Source organism: Rhincodon typus, chromosome 31 (assembly GCF_021869965.1).
Source record: "Rhincodon typus isolate 14 chromosome 31, sRhiTyp1.1, whole genome shotgun sequence".
In the NCBI taxonomy this organism is placed as follows: Eukaryota; Metazoa; Chordata; class Chondrichthyes; order Orectolobiformes; family Rhincodontidae; genus Rhincodon; species Rhincodon typus.
The window spans coordinates 37,105,299-37,124,118 of NC_063362.1; the positions used below are offsets into that span (position 1 = coordinate 37,105,299).

Genomic DNA, 18,820 nt, shown 5'->3' on the forward strand with positions numbered 1-18,820 from the left:
CCAAGGATACATTTCCCTCCCCACCCTTATCTGCCTTCCAAGGGACCGCTCTCTCCATGACTCCACACTCCTCACTAGCCCCACCACCCCCGGCACCTTTCCCTGCAACCACAGGAAGTGCTACACCTACCCCTACACTTCCCCCTCACTTCCACCCAGGACTCAAAAAAGCCTTCCACATCAGACAGATGTTCACCTGCACATCCACTAATGTGGCCTATTGCATACTCTGCTCCCGATGTGGCCTCCTCTCCATCGGGGAGACTAAGCAAAGGCTCGGAGACCGCTTTATGAAGCACCTACGCTCAGTTCGCGACAAACGACAATACCTTTCAGTCGCGAACCACTTTAACTCCCCCTCCCACTCCCTGGATGACATGTCCATCCCGGACCTCCTCGTGTCACAAAGACGCACCCAGAAACTTGAGGAGCAGCACCTCATATTCCACCTTAGAAGCGTACAACCCAATGGTCTCAATGTGGACTTTACTATCTTCAAAATCTTCCCAACCTGGCCTCATCCCATGACAACCCTCCCTCTCATCCCTGCCTCCTTGACCTGTCTATCCTCTCTCCCACCTATCCACTCCTCCCACCTCACTGACCAGCCCCCACGACTGCTGACCTGCACTCACCTATTACCATCCCAGCTCCCTTCCCCAGCTCCATCCATCCTCTCTCTATTTATTTCAGAGCCCCCTTCCACCGCCCCCCATTTCTGAAGAAGGGTCCTGACCCAAAAAGTCAGCTTTCCTGCTTCTCTGATGTTGCCTGGCCTGCTGTGTTCCTCCAGCTCCACACCTTGTTATCTCTGACTCCAGCACGGCAGTTCTTAATATCTCTGAATAAAGGAATCTGTTGTTTAACAGCATGTGCAGTTCTGATTTTGAAAGCTGCTGGCTGAATCTTCCTGTTTCTACCTGAGAATGTCACTGTTGTAATGTTCCCCAATGGGGCAAATAATCAAATAAAGAAATATAATTTGTTGAAATCTCCAAGATGGATTTCTAATTTGAGAGAGATGCAGGAAGTTGTGTGCAATCAAAGAACTGTTTCAGCATAGGACGGGAGGAACTGGAAAACGAACAAAACAAATTAAATTGGTCAGATTTGTAGAAAAGGTTTAAGCTAATTACAAGTTCCATGAATTTCAATCAGTAAATGAATACAACAGCAAAGTATAAAAGCAAGCATGACTCACAATAAATTTCTTGTAAAGGGGAAGCGAAACTTGGCATTGGTCTTCACTGAACTCTTTGGCGCTATTCTGAAGGGTTTTATCACTTTGCTAGCTGCCAATTCCAATTCTACATGCATCCAGCCTGGACCTCCCTCTTTTGGTTTTTCAGTGTTTTGTTTCAGAATTGTGCAATATCTCCCGCAACTTCATTTCTTCATTAAACTTTCAGACAGTGCTCAAGGTAAGATCCAGCAGACTCAAACAATCTTTCAATATTTTAGTAAATCTAATTTGATCTTTAATACCGCTGAATTGAAATACTTATTAATGTTTTGAGGTCTGTGCAATGCATTTGGTAATCCAGGGTTAACTCTTTAATGAGAGCTATGTAAATAATTCTTGTATGTACAGACAGCATTGGGGTCAGAATTGTTATTTCTGAAAAATTTGATTTTTTGCATTTGGGCTTAAATTCTTTAATTATTAAATTATTAATAGAAACCTTAAAACCTGAAAATGGTTTTAAATGTTTGTTCTTGACACTAAAGGGACTGATCCCAACTTGAGAATTGTCCAACAATATTAGTTTGTATCTTCACTTTATTGATGTTTTTATTTACATCTCCTGGTTCCTGTCCTGGGAACGGGGGAAGGGGAGAATCTTTTATCATGCTTTGGTGGCATAATACCAAATAGTTCTCAGGTAAATCAGCAAGATTGTCACTTTTCATACATGAGTTATAATTTACAGAACAATCAAGCTGCTTCACCGTGAAAGGCTGCAGAGTTTTGTCCTGCCCACGTTCATGTCTGTATATTTGCATATGAGTGCACTGGTCAATAGATATTTATTGGAAATTGGAATCCTACCTAATTTCCTGCTCTCTAGCCCAGGGACATTTTGGGCCAATTTAGCTCCCACTAATCTACAGGGTCATTAAGCTGTGCAACATGCTGGTCTGCATGCATCTGTTTGTGTTCATTGCGGACTGGGTTTCTCTCCTGAGCACAGTGTATAACGGCTAGGCCTATTTCAGTGTGTTCCATTAAAGATGTGTGCTTGTTGCCAATCTTGCCAATCGATTTCCTTCTTGGGTGCCATTACTGCCTCACAGCACCAGGGACTGAGTTCAATTTCAGCTTTGGATGACTGTCTCTCTGTAGGTGTAGTTTGTACATTCTCATTGTGTCTGTGTGGGTTACCTCCGGGTGGTCCGGTTTCCTCCACAGCCTAAAGGTATGCAGGTTAGATGGATTGGCCATGCTAAATTGTTCCATAGTGTCCAGGGATGTGCAGGTTAGCTGTTTTAACCATGGTAAATGTGCAGGTATGGGGATAGAGTAGGGGTGTGTGTCTGTGTTGGGTGGCCTTTGGAATAGCCTCTTTCTGCACTGTAGAGATTCTATGATTCTGTGAGCTCAAAGAAAGAGGCGCTTCATATTCAAACTCCGAGGCAACATAACAATCGGCTGCCATTTTGCTAAGTCCCTTTTCAAGCAGGAGTGGATTCCATGTTGAAGATGGCTCACTTTTTGTTCGGTGTTTCCCTCACCTGATAACAGAATAGGTTTGCCCGGTTGGTGAAGTGCTGGGCCCTGGTTTTTAGGCCTTGATGTGATTAAGCAGGTGATGAACAATGAAAAAGATGTAGTCCACTTACTCATCCAATCCTGCTCCTTGCTTGCTGCATCCCAACATGAACCAGTTAAACACAGAAGGATATTCCCAGTAAGGAAGTGAGGCCCGCTCTAAATAGACAGACCAGGTCAAATCAGGGCCAGACTTACAACTTCTCTCTGAGGTCTGATAGGGGCAATGTCAACATCCTACACTGTCATCACTCCAGCAAAACCGGAACTGGATCCGGGCCACACCTACAAGGAATTGGATCTTGGCCAGATTCATTGGAACCATAACCTGGGTCACAAGAGGATAAGAGCTGAGATTTGAAGTTATATTTCAGGTTTCTTTGTGGGGCAGAGATGTCAAGGGTTCAACTCAGCATCTTGAAGCTTATCTGACCAACCTTCTATAGGAAGGACTCTGTTGGCCATTGGAAGATAATTTGACACTCTCACGGTCAGAGATTACCTATATCAGGAAATGCGAATCCAGTCACAGGCTGGGCATCATAGCATTCTTGGTGATGGGCATCCTTCAACAAGGGGAGTATTGAGGCTGTGTCCCTTTGACACAGGCTGTAATATAAAGAAGTGCCAGATCAGAAAGGACAAAGCAGCAGCCCACATGGCAAAACAGCATCACACCACTGTTTGAGAATGAACACGTGTGTTCTCTAGCCTGAATCACTTTATCTGGCTGGTTAAATCTCTGTGATACTGGTGACATTGTTCAGACACTAGTAGCTCATGGGTCTCCTCTATATTCTCAAAATGCTTGTGAGCATTTTATTCATGAACATGAGCATTTTATTCCGTTTTGGATACTGCTGGGGGAGATGGGTCACCAGGGGAAGGCAGCAGTAGCCAGGTTCATGGCACCGTGGCTGGCTCTGCTGTACAGAAGAGCGGGAAAAAGAGTGGAAGGGCTATAGTCAGAGGGGATTCGATTGTAAGGGGAGTAGATTGGCGGTTCTGTGGTCAATAACAAGACTCCCGAATGGTATGTTGCCTCCCATGTGCATGGGTCAGGGATGTCTCAGATCAACTGCAGGACATTCTCAAGGGGGAGGGTGAACAGCCAGCTGTCGTGGTGCATATAGGCACCAGTGATATAGGTAATAAATGGGATGAGGTCCTACAAGCAGAATTTAGGGAGTTAGGAGACAAGTTAAAAAGTAGGACCTCAGAGGCAGTAATCTCAGGATTGCTACCAGTGCCACGTGCTAGTCAGAGTAGAAATGAAAGAATAGGCAGGATAAACGAGTGGCTTGAGAGATGGTGCAGGAAGGAGGGGTTCAGATTTTTGGGATATTGGGACCGGTTCTGGGGGAGGTGGGACTATTACAAATCGGACGGTCTACACCTGGGCAGGACTGGAACCAGTGTCCGAGGGGGTGCTTTTGCTAACGCTGTTGGGGAGAATTTAAACTAATGTGGCAGAGGGATGGGAACCAAATGAGGAGGTTAGTGGACAGTAAGGAGGTAGTAACTAAAGCCTGTAAGGAGCCAGATAATGAAGTCAGTGTGACAAAGGGGAAGAGGAGGCAGAGAGCAGGTGATGAACGCAAAGGGACAGGTGGCCTGAGGTGCATTTGTTTTAATGCGAGAAGTGTAGTAGGTAAGGCAGATGAACTTAGGGCTTGGATTAGTGCCTGGGAGTATGATGTTATTGCTATTACTGAGATTTGGTTGAGGGAAGGGCAAGATTGGCAACTAAATATCCCAGGATATAGATGCTTCAGGCGGGATAGACAGGGAGGTAAAACGGGTGGAGGAGTTGCATTACTGGTCAAAGAGGATATCACAGCTGTGCTGAAGGAGGGCAGTATGGAGGACTCGAGCAGTGAGGCAATATGGTCAGAGCTCAGAAATAGGAAGGGTGCGGTAACAATGTTAGGGCTGTACTACAGGACTCCCAACAGCGAGCATGGGATAGAGGTATAAATATGTAGACAGATAATGGAAAGATGTAGGAGCAACAGGGTGGTGGTGATGGGAGATTTTAATTTTCCCAACATTGACTGGGATTCACTTAGTGTTAGGGGTTTAGATGGAGCAGAATTTGTAAAGAGCATCCAGGAGGGTTTTATAGAGCAGTATGTAAATAGTCCAACTCGGGAAGGGGCCATACTGGACCTGGTGTTGGGGATTAAGCCCGGCCAGGTGGTTGAAGTTTCAGTCGGGGATTACTTTGGGAGTAGTGATCACAATTCCATAAGTTTTAGAATACTGATGGACAAAGACGAGAGTGGTCCTAAAAGAAGAGTGCTGAATTGGGGGAAGGCCAACTATAGCAAGATTCGGCAGGAGCTGGGGAATGTGGATTGGGAGCAGCTGTTTGAGGGTAAATCCTCATTTGATATGTGGGAGGCTTTTAAAGAGAGGTTGCTTCGAGTGCAGAACAGACATGTCCCTGTGAAAATGAGGGATAGAAAGGCCAAGATTAGGGAACCATGGATGGCAGGTGAAATTGTGAGAGTAGCAAAGAGGAAAAAGGAAGCATACATAAGGTCTCGGCAATCGAAAGCAGACGAAGCTTTGGAAGAATATCGGGAAAGTAGGACCAATCTGAAATGATGAATTAAGACGGCTAAAAGAGGTCTTTAGCAAACAGGTTTAAGGAAAATCCCAAAGCCTTTTATTCATACAAAAGGAGCAAGAGGGTAACTAGAGAAAGGGTTGTCCCACTCAAGGACAAAGGAGGGAAGTTATGCGAGGAGTCAGAGAAATGAGTGAGATTTTTAATGAGTACTTTGCATCGGTATTCACCGAGGAGAGGGACATGATGGATGTTGAGGTTAGGGATAGATGTTTGATTACTCTAGGTCAAGTCGGCATAAGGAGGGGGAGAGTGTTGGGTATTCTAAAAGGCATCAGGGTGGACAAGTCCCCAGGTCCAGATAGGATCTATCCCAGGTTACTGAGGGAAGCGAGAGAGGAAATAGCTGGGGCCTTAACAGATATCTTTGCAACATCCTTGAGTATGGGTGAGGTCCCGGAGGACTGGAGAATTGTTAATGTTGTCCCTTTGTTTAAGAAGGATAGCAAGGCTAATCCAGGAAATTATAGACCGGTGAGCCTGACGTCAGTGGTGCGGAAGCTGCTGGAGAAGATACTGAGGGATAGGATCTATTTACATTTGGAAGAAAATGGGCTTATTAGTGATAGGCAGCATGGTTTTGTGCAGGGAAAGTCATGTCTTACCAACTTGATAGAATTCTTTGAGGAAGTGACAAAGTTGATAGATGAGGGAAGGGCTGTGGATGTCATATACATGGACTTCAGTAAGGCGTTTGATAAGGTTCCCCATGGTGGGCAGATGGAGAAAGTGAAGTCGCATGGGGTCCAGGGTGCACTAGCTAGATGGATAGAGAACTGGCTGGGCAACAGGAGACAGAGAGTTGTAGTGGAAGGGAGTTTCTCAAAATGGAGAACTGTGACCAGTGGTGCTCCACGGGGATCTGTGTTGGGACCCCTGTTGTTTGTGATATTCATAAATGATCTGGAGAAAGGTATAGATGGTCTGATTAGCAAGTATGCAGATGACACTAAGATTGGTGGAGGAGCAGATAGTGAAGGGGACTGTCAGACAATGTAGCAGAATATAGATAGATTGGAGAGTTAGGCGGAGAAATGGCAGAATGAGTTCAATCCAGGCAAATGCCAGGTGATGCATTTTGGAAGATCCAATTCAAGAGCGAAATATACAGTAAATGGAACAGCCCTGGGGAAAATTGATGCACAGAGAGATCTGGGTGTTAAGGTCCATTGTACCCTGAAGGTGGCAACGCAGGTGGATAGAGTGGTCAAGAAGGCATACGGCATGCTTTCATTCATCGGACGGGGTATTGACTACAAAAGTTGGCAGGTCATGTTACAGTTGTATAGGACTTTGGTTCAACCACATTTGGAATACTGTGTACAGTTCTGATTGCCACATTACCAAAAGGATGTGGATGCTTTGGAGAGGAGGCTGACCAGGATGTTGCCTGGTATGGAGGGCGCTAGCTATGAAGAGAGGTTGAGTAGATTAGGATTATTTACATTAGAAAGACCTGATTGAGGTCTACAAAATCATGAGAGGTATAGACAGGGTGGATATCAAGAAGCTTTTTCCCAGAATGGAGGACTCAATTAGGAGGTCACAATTTCAAGGTGAGAGGGGAAAAGTTTAAGGGAGATATGCGTGGAAAGTTCTTTACGTAGAGGGTGGTGGGTGCCTGGAACGTGTTACCTGCGTAGGTGGTAGAGGCAGGCATGATAGCGTCATTTAAGATGTATCTAGACAGACACATGAATGGGCAGGGAACAGAGGGATGCAGATCCTTGGAAAATAGGCGACAGGTTTAGATAGAGGATCTGGATCAGCGCAGGCTTGGAGGGCCGAAGGGCCTGTTCCTGTGCTGTAATCTTCTTTGTTCTTTGAACAGGCTGCACTTCAGAAAAGGTTGGTATAAATGCTGAGAATGGGATGTAGGTTGGGGGAAAAAGGGTAGTAAATGGTAGGTGGAAGTGGAACCCAGAGAAAGAGAACAACAGTTAGGGAGACAAAGGAAGGAGTAAAAGGTCAGCCTGCGAGAATGAATAGCTGCTAATGGGGACCATTAGTGGTTGACAATGGGTTAATTGTGGTAGCAGCCCATGTGATGACAAGGCCTGGTGTGTGGGGGTTGGAGCAAGGACATGGGAGAAGGTGCTCAGAGAAAGAACTTCAATATTGAGTCCTAAAGGCTGTGGAATCCCCAAGCAGAAAATGAGGTGATCTTCTTCCAGCTTGCTCTGAGCTTTGCTGGAAGACTGCAGCAAGTTCAAGTCAGAGATATTGGATATTGAGGAGGGAAATGGGCAGGTGTTACACCTTCTGTGATTGCATGGAAACACTATGTGGGAGCGTAGGGAAATGTTCAGTAGGGGGTGGCACTGTGGATCAGTGGTTAGCACTGCTGCCTCACAGCGCCAGGGTTCGATTCCACCCTCGGGCGACTGTCTGTGTGGAGTTTGCACATTCTCCCCGTTTCTGCTTGGATTTCCTCCGGGTGGTCCAGTTTCCTCCCACAGTCCAAAGATGTGCAGGCTAGGTGGATTGGCCATGCTAAATTGGCCATAGTGTTCAGGGATGTGCAGGTTATAGGTGGATGGGTCTGGGTGGGATGCTCTGAGGGTTGGTATGGACTTATTGGGCCAAAGGGCCTGTTTCCACACTGTAGGGATTCTAAAAAAACAATATGTGTCTCATGGTGACATCCCACTGGAGGTGGCATAAATGGTGACTAATGATTTTTGGATGTGGATGCTGGTGGGATGGTAGGTGAGGAGCAGGGAGACCTAATTGCTGTTGTTGGAGGGAAGAGAAGGGGTGAAGGGTCAGACACAAATGAAAGCTCTTTCAACCATAGCAGTGAGGAATTCTCAATTGAGGAAGAAAGTGGATGTTTTGGAGGATACCTTGAAGACACTGGCGTCATAGGAACAGATGCAACGAAGATGCAGAAACTGGGAGAATGGAATAGTCATTACAAGAAGTGTCTAAAGCCTGGCCTGGAGTTTTTGGTTGCCTGCCATCTCTACACTCAACAGTGGTCCCTGGCCAAAATCTCCAGTGGAGCTCAGCATAACCTGGAAGAACAGCATCTCATTTTCCACTTGGGGATCCTACAGCCTTCAGGACTCAATATCAAGTTCAACAATACAAGGACCTGAGCACCTTCTCCCATGTCTTTACCCCAACCACCACACATCAAGCCATGACATCATACAGGCTGCCACCACAACCAACCCATTGTCAGCTACTAATGGTTCCCATTAGCTATTGATTCTCCCAGGCTGAACTTTACCTATTCCTTTGTCTGCCTAACTGTTTTTCTCTCTGTCTGGATTCCATCTCAAACTATCATTTACACCTCCCCTATCCCATCACCCCATCTTTAGCATACACACAATTTTCCCAGATACAATCAGTTCTGAAGAAGGGTTGCTGGACTCAAAACATCAACTCTGATTTCTCTCCACAGATGCTGCCACATCTGCTGAGTCTTTCAAGCAATTTCTGTTTTTGTTTTGGATTTCCAGCATCTGCAGTTCTTTGAATTTTTTACACATCAGCATAGACTTGGGAATAGTATATTTGTGTCCTGGAGTTTACAGGTCAAAATAAATCATTGATGCAGTCTTTATTTGGCATGTTATACTCTAATGATGAATGTATACCTTAGTTTTACAGTGCCACCTGACATGGCACATCAAATGACCCATGTAGGATCGGTTCTCCTCTTATTGGTGGTGGCATCATCAGCTCAAGATACCTGTCCGGCGTCTTCTCTTATTCATGGCTCCCCTGGACAACCTGGAAGGCCTGGGGCACCTGGCAAAAATGGCAGGGATGGACCACCTGGCAGGAAAGGAAACCAAGGTAATTCATAGAACTTTAACTTTCCAGACTTCACCTAGTCAAAATCTTCACTAGCAAAGCTATTCTTGGAAGGGTACTTCAGTAGTGCTCTCAGAGACTTGTCTGAAGTTCATGTCTCAACTGAAAGTAAATAAAAAGTGATATCCTACTCTTGTGGTGATCATGCCCATTGATAATGCATTTCTGTATATAAGTCTATGTATCTGCTGAGGGGTGTTTAGCCCTATTAGCTGCATGGCTGGCTTACAATGCAAAGTGACACCAACAGTGTGGGTTCATTTGCCTAGGTTACCACTTTCTCAACCTTATCCCTCACCTGAGACATGATGACCCTCAGGTTAAACCACCAATTGTCTCTCTGTAATGAGAGAGCAGCCTATGATCTGCTGGAACTATGGTGCATTTACCTTTAATACAAATATCAGTTTAGGATTAATTCTTAGCTTTTGAAGAAAAGGAGCATGTTGTGTTACATTTCATTTTCAGTATGTCAAAATGCTCTTAAGGGACATGCACATAATATTATCATGGTGCCATAGCATGTGACCTGAGACTATAACTATCTCATTCTCCATGTTAGGTCAAATCATTTGGACCAGGGCACTGTATAGGAAGCATACTCCTCTATTGTAATCTATTAACCCAGACATTTATGTGCCTGAGGAAGATGGTGTTTGTATGTAATTGTTAGGGCAATCAATGTCTGTTGGACTCTTCAATACGACAACATCCACAGCTAGTTTCTTTTGTTACAAGAGATAACAGTTTACAATATCAGGTAAAATGCTCTGCTGGCAAAAAGCTCACACCAAACTGTTGTCCAGAACTTTAATCCAGAACTTCCAGTCTGCAAAGCAGTATCCCTGCAATCTGTAAAATGAAAGGTTGATCTCCCATTCCTCAAGTAGTTGCCTTTTCCTCACAAAATTTCCTTCCAGGAACCTGCTGGAAAAGTAGTAGCTTGAATCTCTCTCTGGTCAAAGATCCTGCTCATCTTCCCACTCTCCCAAGATAGACAAGGATAGGGGAAAGTCAATATACAAGCTACTCCTGTTTTTCCTCATCTTTTTGCTGTTAGAACCGATTCCATTCTTGTAAACATAGAACCCAAGCCCAACACAAATCAAATAAAAGATAAAGAGGAAGGTAGAGGTATTATAATGAGCCATAATGTTATCAGTGCAGGCTACTCCTGATCTTAATTTTTATGTTCAGTATTGACAAGTCAACACTTCGGGGTTTAGATGTTTCAGGTGTGATGGAGAGCAGTGTAAAAGTTGTGGAGGAGCTGCATTATTGATTATGGAGAATGTCATACCTGCACTAAGAGAGGATATCTTGGACAGCTCATCCAGCAAAGTCATACAGTTAGAACTTAGGAATGATGGTGTTATACTATAGGCCTTCTGATAGCCAGCAAGAGGTAGAGGAACAGATATGCAGGCAGATGATAGAGATGTAAAAACATCAGGGTTATTGCAGGAGGTGATTTTAATTTCTCCAACATTGATTAGGATTGCTTAATTCCTGAGGCTTGGATGGGGCAGAATTTGTTAGATGCATCTAGAAGGGAAAGTCATGTTGCAGCTGTATAAGACTTTGGTTAGGCCATGTTTGGAGTATTGTATCTTGTTCTGGTCGTCACACTTTAGGAAGGGTGCAGAGGCTTTCAAGAGGGTTCAGAAGAGGTTTGCTAGTATCAAAAACTGCCAGCAGAACTTTCCAGCAGAATTCAGCAAGTCTGGCAGCATAAAAGCAGAGATAACTTTTCAAGTCTGGTAATTATTCACCAGAACTTTGTTTTATTTTAGATTTCCCAGGATGTTGCCTAGATTGGAGTGTATTTGCTATAAGAGAGATTGGTCAAATTTGGAATGTTTTTGCTTGAGTGCTGGAGGCTGAGAGTCAATTTCATGGAAGTATATAAAACTTTGAGAGGCATGGATAGGGTGGACAGTCAGAGTCAATTTTCCAGGTTGGACATGTCAAATACTGGAGGGCAAAGGTTTAAGGTGAGAGGGGAAATGTTTAAAACAGATGTGCGAGGTGAGTTTTATACACAGAGGATAGTAGGTGTCTGGAATGTGTTGCCAGGGGAGATGGTAGAAGTCGATACAATAGCAATGTTTAAGAGGAATTTAGACAGACACATAAAAAGGCAGGCCATGTGCAGGCAGATCAGATTAATTTAGAATGGCATAATTGTTGGCACAGAATGGTGGACCAAAGGATCTGCTCCCATGTTGAACTGATTTATGTTCTCTGTTCTTTGTTCATGTGTATATTCAAATAACGGAGCTTGGGGTTTGTCTGTCTATTCTGAATTTTTAGAAATGTGACATTCAACTCTCAGACATGATGGAAATGGGAATCTGAAATATAATTCCAATTGTGTGCTGTCAACAGGTCTCCCTGGAGCAGTGGGTCTGGCTGGTCCCAAGGGACAAAAAGGAGAACCAGGCTTTGAGGGAACAACAGGGAAAGTTGGGCCTGAAGGTGAAAGAGGAGAACAAGGAGAGAAAGGTGCAATGGGGGAGAAGGGTGAGCGAGGAGATATCGGAGACCACACAAGTACCCTGAAGTCAGCCTTCTCCATGGCTAGAAGCACAGTCATGAGCCCAAGGAGAAATTTTCCAATAAAGTTTGATAAACAGATAAGCAACGAACAAAACCATTATTTCTCGAGAGCTGCAAAATTTAGATGCCAAATACCAGGCTTGTATTATTTCAGTTATCATGCCACCTCCAAGGGGAACCTTTGTGTTAACATCATTCTCAATCAGGATAGGCAGGTTGGTTTCTGTGATCAAGTGTACAATACTTTCCAGGTAAGTTCTGGAGGAGTTGTCCTTAAACTGAAGGCTGATGACTTCGTCCATCTTGAAACAACTGATGCCAATTCAATGCTGGGAGTGGATGGAGCTGATAGTATCTTCAATGGATTCCTCATATTCCCAGATTAAATCCGCATTTGGAGGATGACAGAGCCTTGTAACTAAACATCATGTGTTTGTTCAAAGTCTTGTAAAGCTGTAAAGATTTGTATTGAAAAGCTAAGGTTTTGAAACAGCCCCATATGATACCAGCATACAGCTAACTCATTTCTCTCTGCTTTATTTAAAGGCATATGCTAACCCATCTAAAATAAAAGGCTAATGTCTTTGGTAAAGGGAGAATTTGGTTGAATGTTTTACTGTTTATTGAATCTGCTGTCTCCTATGGAGCTGTTTCAAAATCCCAACAATTAATGAGACTGTAACAATACTGCTTGATTGACATTTATGATTTGTTACGATTTTTAAGAAAATGGACAATAGATCATGTTTTGAATTTCCTGAAAATTACGTGTCTGAATTTCCTGTATGATCTCTCAAGTGGACATGTAGTCAAGTCATTAAATATAGTCCATACTCAGTTGCAGCTCTTCTTTTGTCTTTGATTACACAATATGATGATTGATAGATGTGCCTTTACTTCTGTAAGTATAAAATGCATCAATTTCAATATAAAAATGATTAGTGTATCCTTAATAATTAGTACCTAACATTGCATCAACTTTATGAAATGTATTGAGGCAGCCAGCTCCAAACTGGTTATGTACACAAAGCTTCTATGTATGCCTTCAAATCTTAAATAAAGTGAATCATTTTATTCAATCTCCATTTGTAAAGAATGAAAAACAAGTTTAAATAAAAACATTGCTAATATCTACTGGAGGGAAATAGGAACTTGTAAAAGATAACAGCTCCAAATAACTAGCACCTGAAGAAGTACCTTGATTTTTAAGCTGATGAGCATTATATAAGGTCATAGTTTAAAAAGGCTTAATGTTAAAATTGCATTAAGCTTCACCCAACCTGATAATGTCACGCAGTCTTCAGGTAGTGAATCAGGCAGTCTTGCATTTGATCCTGATAGGGACAGGCCTGACACACCTGGCTCCTAATAGTTATAACCATGCCTGACGAGGCAATGCTAATTACACCTATTGCAGCCATGCAATATAGAGTTATAGAGTCATAGACACGGAAACAGACACTTCATTTCAACTCATCTGTGCCGACCAAGTTTCCCAAACTAAATTAGTCCCACTTGCATGCATTTGGCCCATATCCCTCAGGACATGTCCTATTCATGTTCCTGTCCAAATGTCTTTTAAATGTTGTAGCTGTACCTGCATCTACCACTTCCTCTGGCAGTTCATTCCACATGTAAACCATCCTCTCTGTGAAAAAGTTGCCCCTGAGGCCCCTTTTAAATCTTTCTCCTCTCACCTTAAAAATGTGTCCCTGAGTTTTGAACTCCCCATCCCAGGAAAAAAAAACCTTTACTATTCACCTAAGCTATGCTCCTCATGATTTTATAAAGTCGCCCCACAACCTCCTACGTTACAGTGAAAAGAGTCCCAGCCTATCCAACCTATCTAGCCTCTCCTTAGAACTCAAACCCTGCAGTCCTGGCAACACCATGGTAAATCTTTTCTGAACCCTCTCCAATTTAGTAATATCCTCGAGGCTGTAGTCTTGCTCGCCGAGCTGTTGTTTTTGATTGCAGACGTTTCGTCACCCTGCTTGGTAGCATCATCAGTGCACCTCTGGTGAATACTGACAACACAGAAACATGGATCAAGAACATCTCAGACCAACCACTTTCAGACATTGAGAAGACCGTCCTAGTGCATGGACTGAATTATAATCACACAGATGCCAAAAAAACTGACTTTGTGGCTGCACTGGAATCGACAATAAAGAGCAATGGACTCATGGAAGAAATACAACAGACCATCACACAGATGATAGTCCCACCACTGAGTAGAAAAGGTAAGTGGAACATATTCAACACAGAAGAGAAGAAAGCCCTGGAAAGATTCAAGAAAGACAGAAAGCTTGTAATCTTACCAACAGACAAATGACACATAACAGTAATCTTTAACAGATCCCAATACATCGAGAAAGCCAGCGCACCACTACCAGATACAGACACCTACCAACAGATGGCAATAGACCCAACACACAGTTAGGGAGATAGTAGGAACTGCAGATGCTGGAGAATCTGAGATAACAAGATGTAGAGCTGGATGAACACAGCAGGCTAAGCAGCATCAGAGGAGCAGGAAGGCTGACGTTTCGGGCCTAGACACTTCTTCAGAAATGGGGGAGGGGAAGGGGGTTCAGAAATAAATAGGGAGAGAGGGAGAGAGGGGGAGGCAGATAGAAGATGGATAGAGGAGAAGATAGGTGGAGAGGAGACAGACAAGTCAAAGAGGCGGGGATGAAGCCAGTAAAGGTGGGGAGTTAGGAAGGGGATAGGTCAGTCCAGGGAGGACGGACAGGTCAAGGGGGCAGGATGAGGTTAGTAGGCCTCCGCCGCATCTGCTCCCAGGATGAGGCATTCCACTCCTGAACATCTCAGATGTCCTCGTTTTTCAAGGACTGCAACCTCCGCTCCTCGAGAACGCCCTCGACCGTGTCTCCTGCATTTCCCGCAACTCATCCCTCACACCCCCTCCCCACAATAACAACCAAAACAGAATCCCCCTCGTCCTCACGTACCACCCCACCAACCTCCAGATCCAACGCATCATCCTCCGACACTTCCGCCATCTGCAATCCGACGCCACCACCAAAGACATTTTTCCCTCTCCACCCTTATCTGCTTTCAGGAGGGACCACTCTCTCCGTGACTCCCTTGTCCGCTCCACACTCCCCTCCAGCCCCACCACACACGGCACTTTTCCCTGCAACTGCAGGAAGTGCTACATCTGCCCCTACACCTCCCCCCTCACCCCCATCCCAGGCCCCAAAAAGACTTGCCACATCAAACAGATGTTCACCTGCACATCTGCTAATGTGGTATACTGTATCCACTGTTCCCGTTGTGGCCTCTTCTACATCGGGGAAACCAAACGGAGGCTTAGGGACCGCTTTGCGGAACACCTACGCTTAGTTCGCAACAAACAACTGCACCTCCCAGTCGCGAACCATTTCAACTCCCCCTCCCATTCCTCAGACGACATGTCCATCCTGGGCCTCCTGCAGTGCCACAACGATGCCATCCAAAGGTTGCAGGAACAGCACCTCATATTCCGCTTGGGAACCCTGCAGCACAACGGTATCAATGAGAAATTCATAAGCTTCAAAGTCTCCCCTCCCCCTACTGCATCCCAAAACCAGCCCAGTTTGTCCCCGCCTACCTAACCTGTCCTTCCTCCCACCTATCCCCTCCTCCCACCTCAAGCCCCACCCCATCTCCTACCTACTAGCCTCATCCCGCCCCCTTGACCTGTCCGTCCTCCCTGGACTGACCTATCCCCTCCCTAAGTCTCCACCTACACTCACCTTTACTGGCTCCATCCCCGCCTCTTTGACCTGTCTGTCTCCTCTCCACCTATCTTCTCCTCTATCCAACTTCTATCCTCCTCCCCCTCGCTCCCTATTTATTTCAGAACCCCCTTCCCCTTCCCCATTTCTGAAGAAGGGTCTAGGCCCAAAACGTCGGCTTTCCTGCTCCTCTGATGCTGCTTGGCCTGCTGTGTTCATCCAGCTCTACACCTTGTTATCTCACTTACCCATTGCAATTAGGCTCCATGAAGCACTGCAACAGTAGACAAAACAAGGACAAGAAAAATACTTTATATTAAGGCCCCACTTTAATTCCAGTGATAAAAGGGCAGACATAAAAGATGTGAAGAAAGAGTCCAAACAGAGGAAAGTTAGAAAAATTTTATGATCTTTAGATGATTAAGATACTCATGATTTAAAACATGATTTCAGTGGGAAGATTTAGTAAGTCTGATGCCATAGAACCATTTAAAAAGTTGTATAAGACAACATGCAAAGTGTTTCGAGTTTGAAAGGCTGGAAAGCATGCATTCTAACCAGAATGAAGTGCAGCTTGGCTGCAAAAGTTGGAAATAACCTGAGGAGCAGTGTAAACTTACAGAATTGCTATTTAAGACAAATTGAAACTTAAAAGAAGTTACATTGTACAATGTTAGTGAAAGGAATCTAAAGCTTTATTGGAAGAATATGATGATCAAGGATGCAGGCTCATGTTCCGTTACAAGAAATTTTTTTTTGTAATGATCGAAGATTTTAATTTGATTAGATGTTATTTTGGCATCAACAGATGTTATTTTGGCATGTACACCATGCAGGCCTTTTATTTGCTAACCCTGAGTTGGAATGCCTTGTGTTGAAAAGCAGGCTACAAGGTCTTCTTTAAATCTTCAAATTGAAATGCCTTTTGCAGAAAGTAGATAAATATCTTCCACACAAAAACAAAACTTCATATTTTCTGTCCTTAATCTGGCCTACATGTGACTCCAGACCCACAGCAATGTGATTGATATTTACTGATGTCTGGGAAATCAATAGTGAGGCATGACTCGGTGAGTATGATTATGTCAGACTGTTGCTGACCAAATTTTGGCACAATCCCCACCCTCCCCCCATTCTTCCACTGCCCAAAAAGCTTATGAGGAGGACTTTACTTATCAACTGGAGAGGATATTCCTTTTGTTTTTTTCCCGATGCCATAGTTGATGCTCAGGGCTCTGTCAATTTCAATCTTTCAGATTCTTTCCTTGTACTGACATGATACAACAGAGTGCAGAGTTAATCCTTTTCAATGGGCACTGAGAGCCAAAAATATTATAGTGGCTACATGTAAATGAGATCTGACTCACATGGATAATTTTTGATGTAAGGAAATCTAATTGGAAGATTCTGCAAGGAGATGCTCCTCCAATCAGAGACCATCTTCTTCCACATTTGCTGCTGATAGGTTAGTTTGTGTGAATAGCAGCAGCAGTTGTGGGAAAACTCCCTCTGACTGTAAGAGCAGTTATCTGGGTAAATGGAAATAGCTTCTTTCAACCTGGCAGTGAACACAGCAGTGGCATTGAGTCTGCTGGAGATTCGAGGGGAGACTGCAAAGGATAGGATGCCTGTTGGGTGAGCGAGGGAGAAAGAGGTACTCAGCCTGAGAGAGAAATGGGGGCAGACAAGTGAGGAAGGATGTGTGAGTGAGTGAGAGGCCATGAGTGAGTAAGGGAGAATAAATGAGTGTGTCAGTGAGTGAGTGTCAGTGAGGGAGATTGAGTGAGTGTGTCAGTGAGTGAAAGTGAGTGATGGAGAACAAGAGAGTGTGTGAATGAGGGAGGGAGGCGATTTCAGACTGTGTGCCACCTGAGATGAACACAAGGTTGATGTTAGTTAAGCGCAACTCCTTACCACAGCCCCAGGCCCTCCCCTTCACTGGTGATCAGAACTTAGGGCTTGGTCTAAAAAGACAAAAATGGTTTTCGTAGTTTGCTGCACTACTTGGCACAATTTAGTCGTGACTTTTATTAATCAGTCATTTATTTAAGTTATTAACTTATTGTTTTGGCCTTGAATCTTTTCTGATTTTCATGTATAGTGTTGTACCAACCATATCTGTTTGAAATTTACGCACCAGCCCACGTGAGACAAAAATTGAAATGATTCATCAGTATCTCCACATGGAAAGGTTGGACAAGTCTGATAAATTAAATGGTGGTAAGCAGCATGTTACAGAGGTCAGTAGCATTATGTGTCATGATCGTAGATAATCAAACACAACCCAAACCTCTGCCAGGATCTCCTAATGTAAATAATGAATCAGGGAGACCCCAAGCTGTTGCTTGGCATTTTACTGCACTTTTATTGGCATCATACTGCACTGAAATTCCATTCAAAACTAAATGACAAAACTGTTTAGTATGACAGCAGCAACAAAGATCAGAGGTAGATATAATCATTCATCACCCTTATCTTTTATAAATTCAGAGCAGAATTTAAGGACATTACACCAATGAACATGTCCCAATTTGTTTTACCTGAGGCAAGTAAAGAAAGATGTGTCGTTTTATTGCAACTTTCACAGCTTCAAGGTATTCTGAAGCATTTAAGAACCAATCAAGTACTTTTAAAGTGTACTTACTGTTGTAATTTCAGAAAGGGAGCAGATAATTTGTACCCAATAAATTATGACTGAGAAAATGAGCAGATAATTGATTTTAGTGATGGTGATTGAGAAGTAAGTGTTGCTAGGACACCTTTCAGCTCTTCTTCAAAATAGTCCATGGGATCTTTAATACTCATCTGAGCTGGAAAATGGGCTCTCAATGGAGTATTTCCAACAGTGTGACATTCCCTCAACACTGCACTAAACATCAACCTAGATTCCATACTTTGTGACTCAGACAGCATAGAAATGGGCCCTTCAGCCCACCACATCACTGCCAACCACCAAGCACCAAACTACACTAATCTCATTTATCTGCACTTGGTCCATAGCCTACTATGGCACTTTAAGTACTCATTCAGATGCTTCCTAAATTTTGCAAGGGTACCTGCCACTCTCTCAGCAACACGTGTGGTATTTATACCACCTTCTGGGTGAAAAACTTTTACTCAGATCACCTCTAAACCATTTACTCCTCAACTAAACTACACTCTCTGGTCTTAGACATATCTGCCACCAGGAAAAGATTGTTACAATCTACTTTGTCTATGCCTCTCATAATCTTGTATGTGTCAATTTGATCCTCCCTCAGCCTCCTCTGTTCCAAGGAAAACAAAGCC

The 18,820-nt window shown here is 43.9% G+C and overlaps 1 protein-coding gene across 1 annotated transcript; it reads left to right on the forward strand.

The window, feature by feature from the left end:
- The first annotated feature begins 1,280 nt into the window (after positions 1-1,280).
- LOC109918419 (complement C1q subcomponent subunit B-like) lies at positions 1,281-12,868 on the forward strand. Its single transcript, XM_048615216.1, has 3 exons — positions 1,281-1,421; positions 9,016-9,212; positions 11,619-12,868. Exons 2-3 carry the CDS (start codon positions 9,035-9,037, stop codon positions 12,173-12,175), a joined length of 735 nt encoding a protein of 244 aa, XP_048471173.1. The 5' UTR covers positions 1,281-1,421; positions 9,016-9,034; the 3' UTR covers positions 12,176-12,868.
- The last annotated feature ends 5,952 nt before the right edge of the window (positions 12,869-18,820 follow it).